The sequence below is a fragment of the Rattus norvegicus genome, chromosome 1 (genome assembly GCF_021556685.1).
Source record: "Rattus norvegicus strain SHRSP/BbbUtx chromosome 1, alternate assembly SHRSP_T2T, whole genome shotgun sequence".
Lineage (NCBI taxonomy): Eukaryota > Metazoa > Chordata > Mammalia > Rodentia > Muridae > Rattus > Rattus norvegicus.
The window spans coordinates 175,718,559-175,727,587 of NC_141534.1; the positions used below are offsets into that span (position 1 = coordinate 175,718,559).

At 38.6% G+C, this 9,029-nt stretch overlaps 1 protein-coding gene across 1 annotated transcript; it reads right to left on the reverse strand.

The window, feature by feature from the left end:
* Positions 1–4,053: 4,053 nt before the first annotated feature.
* On the reverse strand, positions 4,054–4,989 carry Or10a48 (olfactory receptor family 10 subfamily A member 48B). Its single transcript, NM_001000223.1, has one exon. The coding sequence runs from the start codon at positions 4,987–4,989 to the stop codon at positions 4,054–4,056; it is 936 nt and encodes a 311-aa protein (NP_001000223.1).
* Positions 4,990–9,029: the final 4,040 nt, after the last annotated feature.

Below are 9,029 nucleotides of genomic sequence, written 5' to 3' on the forward strand. Positions count from 1 at the left end.
CAGGGCTTCCCCTTCCACTGGTGCTCTTACTAGGATATTCATTGTGCACGCGTTTTTATATGATCTCGTCTGCTCTCCTCTCCATCCCACATTTCCCATAACCTCTACAGGTCTTCCTTTCCTGGAAAAAAATCACATCAAGACCCTTAAAGACTCTACCTTTCTCCCTCCTGTATTGTTCATGTGTTTGGTGCCCCAGCTATCTTTCCAGCTTTTCTATCAGCCTTTAAGTGTTATGCAAAAGTTTGAAAGGAATCTACCTCTTCTGTCCATACTGTGCTCTCCCAGGAGTCGAAGAGACAAGGTCTTCTTGTTATTACATCACAGCATTTTCTGTTTGCTTTGTAACAGTTATCATAATTGTTAATATGTGTAAGCACATGCTTCATTTGCTTAAAGAAGTTCCTCTCATTAGACTATCTTTCTTATCTTGCTTTCCCAGGGCCTAGCACAGTGGCTGTCCATACGAGTCATTTTACAAACATCAAAATTGTCTCTTCACAGGACAATCCCATTGTGCTTAGAAGTGAATAGAACACAACAGATACCTTGGATGAGACAACTAGCAGGATGTCTCTGTGGGTGTTTATTCATGAGACACCACCAAAAATGTGATTGCTTTAGGCCTCTACTGTTGAGGTAATAGGCTGTAAGGGCATGAACAGAGTTAAGGAGATGAGTGGCAAAACCAGTTCATGGTTGTATGAGGCATCCTCCCTGAAACAAAAAGAAATCAAAGTTTCAAATTACAAAAGCTTGTGTTTTCAGCAAACACAGTCGGGATGTTTTAGAAGAGTGATTTGGGAGCCACGTCACCACTCTACAGCAGCAAGGAAGCCACACGTTGCCATTCCATTCTGCTAGAATAATCAGAACACAAACGATAATGACAGGTACATTCAAAGAAACAAAAAAATCAAAATGTCAAATTATAAGAGCTTGTGTTTTCAGCAAACACAGTAGGGATCAAAACCTAGACATAGCACACGTTCAGTACTTATATTTACCGATGAAAAGAATAGTAACTGTTCAGTTGACTTTAAGTGATAGGTTTGCCGAAGGGCTTCTTTAATAAACATTATGTATCATGAGGAATGAAATTAAATACCTCTAAAAATATCAACACACTGGTTTCCATGAGCTAGTGTAATATAACAGATTGCAGACTGGATGGCTTAAACGAAAGAAGTTTTTGTTTTATTTTTCTGAAGCCTGGAATTTCACACACTTTTGCAAAATGTCTATTCATTTCTGAAAAGATGGAATGCAACCATGATTCAAGAATAAAAGAAAATAAAAGTAAATAATCACATTTGTATCCCCCACTGTGGATGAAAAGGACCTACCTACCCATTCTTTGATTAGCAGAGAGACACATTTCCTCTATAGAAGAAATTCCACCAGGTTGTGTGTGTCCTCACAGAACAGAAGCAAAATCCATGACTGGTCTAAACAGTGTGATGACACAGTGCAGTGCGTTTGCTCTAGCGCCGCTTGTATTGTGTTAATTTGGGTCCCCAAAACTGCTCGCACAAGCGTCCATACATAAGACACTCAAGGACTGTGCACCCAGTTGGTTCTGGTTGGTAAATAAAGATGCCAACAGCCAATGGCTGCGCAGGACAGACAGAGGCAGGACTTTTAGATTTCCTGGGCAAGGGATGTAGGGGGAAAGGAGGAAATCTGTCATGCCAGGAGAAGGCGAGGAGATGCATCACTTGAGAGGGTGCAGGACAAAGAGCATAGCTGGGGAATAGTGGGCTCAGGAGGACTGCCTGACTGGGTCCAGGGCAGCAAAGATGAAACATAGTGAGTAATAATGTGGAAATATCAAAGGGAGGTGGATTGGCCACATGGAGGTCAGGAAGTAGCCTAGCCATTGAGGTATTTAAGGCTTATCAAAATATAAAGTGTGTGTGTGTGTGTGTGTGTGTGTGTGTGTGTGTGTGTATGTATGTGTGTGTGTTTCATTAGGGAACCCAGAATATTGGAATATTGGATAGTGAGAAACACAGATCCACTGACACTGCTGGGATCATTTTAAGTAATTATTTGGGTACTGCTACAATATAACTCTGGGACATTTAGTTGCCTTCATTCAAAATATGAATCACATTCAGAATGAATAAGGTGGTATGTGACAATTAAAGGGGGCAACAATGGCCCCAGAATTGGGCTTTTTTGTGAAATCTCTGTAGTTACATGAAATTGAAAGGCATTAAACCAAATGGTTTACTGATTTAGATGTTTCAAGTGTTCTCTTCTACAACATCCCTGCCGTCACTAAAGGTTGGAGGAGGAAAACACACACACACTTTAGTCAGAAGGTCACTCGACACCACAGGTCTACTAGTCTTTGTGTGATGTTGTGAGAAGCAGAGGGATTGACAAGAAGATGAGGAAGCCAAGCAGACACAGACACAGCAAACTGTAGATATGTATTACCCATGATGCATATCTGTAGAACATTAGCAAGCAGTAGAAAATGACGTGAATTGTTCCTATCGACCATGCTCATGTGTACAAGACTTTTGCCTGTGTCTATTCTAATGCATACACATATTTTGAATGACAAATAATCCCAAAATGGTTTAAAAAATACACACACTCTCTATTGGACCAAACATTTAAATTGGCTTCTAATGAGAAGAAAAAGAAATACTATATACTCCTTTCTAAATATATGGATGTGGCCAGACTGAATGTGTACAGGTGTTTTGCCTGCATGGCTGTCTGTGCACCGCATGTGTACAATGGCCACAGAGGCCAAAAGAGGGTGCCAGATCCCCAAACTGGAGTTCCAGATGGTTGTGAGCTGCCATGTAGGTGCTAGAAGTTAAAGTCAGGTCTCTGAGAAAATAGCCAGTTCCCTTAACTCCTAAGACATCTCTCCTCAGACATCTCCCCTCAGATATCCTAAGATATATTTTATTCCACACATTTTGTTGTTACTGTAACACAGTGTTACATATAATAGATTTAATTGGCATGTATTAGTTGCCTATAATTATGAGGTACAGTCTGATATTTCTTATCAAGTATAAAATTTTGAAGACTATTAACAGGACAGGTAGCATTTCTGTTACCTTGCTTTATTATTTGGAGTTGGGTCATTCAAAATACTATTTATTTTGTAGTATATACAAAGTTGTCAGCAATGAATATTTTCTAGGCTATTAAAATAATATTTTATGGTACTCATGAGCTGGGGCCAACCAACAGCTCTCTAATTGGACTTAAGGCCCACTCAACAGCACAGAAGTCATGGCTGGTACTGGAAACTGAGCCAACTCCCTGGGAATAGTGAGATCATGGAAATTAGAAAAGAAGCAACTTCTGACACTTTGCTAGACCACCATAATTCCTTACTACATTAGAAATTTTATGCTTATAACCACAGAAAAGTTTAGTCAACAACTCTCATCAAAGATGTCTCTCTTTAAATAAATGGAGACTATCATCAAAATGAGGGCTAGTTTGGACCTCCGAAATAAACTTTTGAGTATTTCTTTAAACTGATACATTTTCGCTCCAGAAACAACAAATGTTACCAATGCATCTATTATTTTCTTGACGTTCTAGAGACTCAATAGGCTTTTGTAATCATTGATGAGCAATGGGTTTAGATAGAAACATAGGAACAGACAGCTGCTTAACTAGAGTATGGCAGTGAGCTGAATTCTCAGGAACAGACAGACTAGCAAATACACACACAATAACAAACTAAATGGAATGTTAAGTGACAGGTTGGAAAGATAGGGGATACCAAGAAAGACACCATTCACTCCATCAGGTGCACAGAAAACAAAGTATCAACATATGAATCTGTGAAATGAGATTTATTGAAGCATCATCTTAATAACAATGCTTAGTAACAAACCGGATATCCACAATTCATAAATATATAAAGACTGTTCTACCATACTATAAAAATGATATATACATTAAAACAAATAACCAAAGTATTGAGAGAGGAGCCCTTTTGTCATGATGTACTAAACTAGGGTAGAGTATCTTTGGGTGGTTCCAAATCCCAAAAGGCTTGGCAGCAAATCAGCAAACCACTTTTCTTTGCCATAATTTTACCACAGCCCTTTTCATCTCCTTGTTTCTCAGGCTGTAGATAAGTGGATTCAGCAGAGGGGTGAGCAGAGAGTAAGCCAATGACATCAGTTTCTTTGTGTCTGGTGAGTACCTGGATTTGGGCTGGAGATAAGTCATGCATGCTGTGCCATAGAAGAGGGTGACTGAGGTGAGATGAGAGGCACATGTGGAAAAAGCCTTCTGCCTCCCTGTAGTGGATGGCATCCTCAGGATGGTGAAGAGAATTCGAGTATAAGACAAGAGTATCAACAGGAAGGGAACCATGACAATCAAAATGGTGCCTGTAAAGGCATAGACTTCAAACAGGAAGGTGTCTGCACAGGCAAGCTCTAGCACTGCTGGGGTTTCACATGATATATGATTAATATTACTAGGACCACAAAAGGGAAAGCTAAACACCCATGTAGCCTGCATAGTAGCAATCATGATGCCCAAGACCCATGAGGACATTGCCAATTTCACAAATATCCTTTTGCTCATAATCACTGGGTAGGTCAGAGGGTGGCAGATTGCAGCAAATCGATCATAGGCCATTGCCCCTAAGAGAAAACACTCAGTTCCACCAAAAAGAAGGATGAAGTACATCTGTGCAAAACAGCCCCCAAAGGAAATGGTTGCTTTCTCAGTGGTCAGGACCACCAGCATTTCAGGCATAATGGCTGTGCTGAAGCTTGCTTCTACCACAGACAAGTTCTGCAGGAACAGGTACATGGGGATGTGAAGGCTGTGGTCCAGGAGGATAACAGTGACAATGGTGGCATTTCCTGCCAGAGTCACCAGATAAATAACCAGAAAAGCTCCAAACATATGTACTTGAAGTTCAGGGAGGTGAGAAAAGCCCAAGAGGATGAACTCAACCACAGAGCTGTCATTCTGCCCCGTCATTGCAGGAGTAGAGTCCTATATTTTCTCGGGGACATAGTGTACAGTAAATGGACTTCCAGTCAAACAGCTCCAGCCTGCATTGACCCCAGCACAAAGCATGAAAGTAGGAGACCAAGGTCACAATTAGCGACTTGAAGGATGTCTAACCACTTGCATTAATTAGCCCTTGAAATAGAAATGGAGGAAGAGACTTCTTGCTAAGAAATCTGACCTGACACATAAAATATGATCCATTTTCTATCACATGTTATATGTTGTGTGGTTTGAAATTTACACACAGCTTTAAAGTTAATAGAAATGTGTTCTAAAGGTCTTCTAACTCTATACGATCTTATAGCATCACTTGCTTTATTTAATATTAGATAAACATAAAAGTTATAATCATAAAAAGTAAAGTACATAAGCAAATATTTATGAGACTAACTCAATTTTTTCATAAAATGTAATAATTCAGTTTCAGTTATGAGTAAAAAAGTGACATTTTAGATACACTTTTACTATTTAATGGCTTCTTTTTCACTGATATATATGATATGTATATATCATATATATTTACAATATAACCTTCCAAATGGTTTAATGTTAATTATATCTATGTTAGGTAAATTTTTTATTATTCGTTGCATTGGACTAGTAATGGGATATAGCTGTTAAAAGTAGCAACACTGTTTATGAACATACAGAGGAGGTTGTATTTTAAATGTGCTTGTGGTGGGTGCTAAGTAAGTTTGTGTGAATTGCTGCAATCTTACTAAATTCTTCCCAGACTAGAACTAGTCACATGTACTAGAATTTACCCTAACATGACATTTTAATGGGTAAATATCAATGAGCATCCATATGACCATAATGGCTTAAGAAAAAGCCCACCTGAGGACCATCACAAGGCTGTGATTTGAGAGTTTCCACTCTTCCCCCTCTGTTCTCTCTTTGCTTTCTCCACTCCATTCCTATTCCAAATGTTTATGAAATCATTAATTACTCAACAAATTGTCATCAGCAACCCACTATTTTCTAGGCTCTGTTCAGTCTTAAACACATTCGACACCAAGACTTTTAAAAACTTTAGCATGCTACATGAGACAGGTATGATTCCTTAATATTAATAGATGCTAGCCCAACATACTTCAGAACTCTAAATATGACTTTCACCCTTTCTTTTATTGTTACAAAGTGTATTTCCATACACAAAAATGTAACTCATTATAAAAACATAGTTATAAAAAAGAAAGTTTTCGTTTGCTTCTTGGAGATATGCACAATGCCTACCTATAGTCCTTGGTTCATATGACATATTGACACAGTGTTCCTAATACAATAGAAGTGCTATGGCTCACAACAACCTACGGTTGGTTCCAAAACAGATAGTAGAATTTTGGGATATCTCCAGCACAAAAAAAGATGAACACCTCAAGTAATGGAAATGATAATTGTTTTGATCTGACCACTGTACACTCTAAAAATAAATTGAAATATACTACTATAGTTCACAAATATATGCAATTATTGTATGTGAATATACATAGAGAATATGATTAGAAATCATGTTTGAAACTTAAACAAAAATAAAAGGCATGCTACCATAAATGATAAAGAACAGTTGAGCAACTGTTCTCTCAATAACTTACAGATACTGATATCTTAGACAACTCAGACAAACAGTGCCACAGTGAGCACTTCATTCATCAGCCTTCAGCCTCCAGCTGAAAACAGTAAGCACTGGCCTCAGTGCTCAAGTATTCTAATCAGACATTCTACGCTATGATTAGTGCAGCAAAGTATTGATCCCTAAAATTATGGTTGTTCTTCTCTCTGAATAAAAACAAATTAAGTTATCAAACACAAACCTACAGAGGCAAAGGATTTGCCTGTGCCTTGTGGTTTCTGAGCACTGAAATGTTTGTTCCTTACAGAAGGTCTCCAGCAGAAGATTTTTTGCAGAAGGTCAGTGAGGAGAAATATAAAGAAAAAAACTAGGAACAAGCACATAACTCAAGCAGAGTCCACACTTTCTTACCTAGTCATTCTGTCTCAGTAATGTCAATGCCCCAAAGCCACCTATTCATAACTATGACTTGGGGCACTGATTTTGAAAAATTACAGACACTCATTGCTGCGGTGGTCTCTCTCTGAACAGAAATTGAAATCACTGTGTGTGCATAATTTTCTATTTTGTGAGAACTAAACAGCCTTGAACTTGGACTCTTGGTGACAGAGCTCAAGAGAAGAAACTAGGAGTATCACTCTCCCACGTCTCCACTGGGGTTTAACCTCTCTTACACAAGAGACTTCCCTGTACCATCTCCCCATAGAAATTAAAACAGAGCAAGAGTGAACGTTGTAAACAGGGAAGCAGGGAGATATGGGATGAGAATGCAATGTCAAAGATTTCATTAACACCATTCAGTCTGTGCAATGATGGGAAACAAATTTAAAGCAAATAAGTCCACCAAGCCTATGCAGTTGAGAGCCTGGATGTCACTGACCCAAGAATTTCTACATTTTCCAAGATAAAAAGGGAGATGCCATAATGGGGGGGGAATATCCTCATAGATCATCACTTCTACAGTCAGAAGTCTAAACCGGACTGCTTGACTTTGAGAACCTCATTGAGCAATGCTTCTTTAATTTCTCTATAAAAGTAAACACCATGTCCTATGCCACCTACATCCAACAGTAAATGTAGCACATAACCTCAAGGAAGAGATTTTTTCATTCTCAGAACTCAATCCAAGCACCTCCTCCTAAATCACTCACTTTAATTGAATGTCATACCCAGGCTTGCATTGGAAGCGTGTCTCAGAGATGGGATGTACTACTGTACATGACTTTTCATTTCCTTCCCCAATGTATCTCACTAAGGCTGGTCTCATTCTTGTATAATATGTCAGCATGTCATTGATAAATATAAGCAATTTGTGAGACGTCATCAAAATTTAGAATGATTTGTGCCCTTTCTATGTATATATTAGGTTTCATTGAAAAGGTGCATATGGTGGGTAAAAGAAAAACAGTAACTATATCAAGGCCAACATAGCATTCATTTACCAGTAGTTTTGAAAAATGTATGTAATATTCTAAGTGACTTGTTGCTGTTAGAACATGATGTGCACCTATAGACCATACCCACAGCTTATCTGAGATCTAGTCTCCCTGCAACACTGAGACACAGAGTTAAGGAGCACATGGTACTATGAGTTGGCATCTCTTGGTGTATTATGATACCTGACTTCTTAAAGCTTCTTGTCATATAAGCTAGATTGAACTAAATCATATGATGTGAAACTTCACACCATCCCTAAAACATATAAGGCAGATTTTTTTTGTTCTAAAATTTGGTTCTAGTCTGGGGTGTAGGGGTAGGGTGCATTGCTTGAGCAAGTGTTTTAAAGGTTTCTCTCTAAAGAGACTCATCTGAGTCTTTCCTATTTTTATCTATCTCTCTGTCTATCTATCATCTATCTATAATCTAGATATCTACAATCTATCATCTGCCTATCATCTATCATCTAGCAATAATCTTTCTATAATTTATCTATCTACAATCTTCCTATCTAAAAACCTATCATCTACCTGTGATCTGTCTATCATATAGCTATCTATATCTCTTATTTTATTCTTAATGAGGTTCCTCTTAAAGCTTTAATTGTTGAGCTCCTCTTGCCACATACGACCCCTACATTGACCTGCGTCTGCCTAATGCTCATCTCTCCCAGCCCCTCCCACACTCATGGCTTTGAGATAGTCATTCCAACAAAGCTCTTCCTGCAGGGAAAGGTATGTTAGCTTCCTTTCTAGAGCAGCTGCTCTGGTGTCACTTTATACTTAACAGTTGCCAGAGTTATTAGAATCAGAACCTTGACAAACCTAACAAACCAGGCTCACCCATGCACCCTCAATGGACCCATTAAGTACTAAAAAGCAGAGAAAGGAGATTTATTCAACAGAGCTACATGGGGAAGAGGAGCAAAGAAGTCAAATGAATCTTCAAGTGCATCCTTTGGGATCTTCACCTGAAGTTTAGCATTAAATAGAGAACA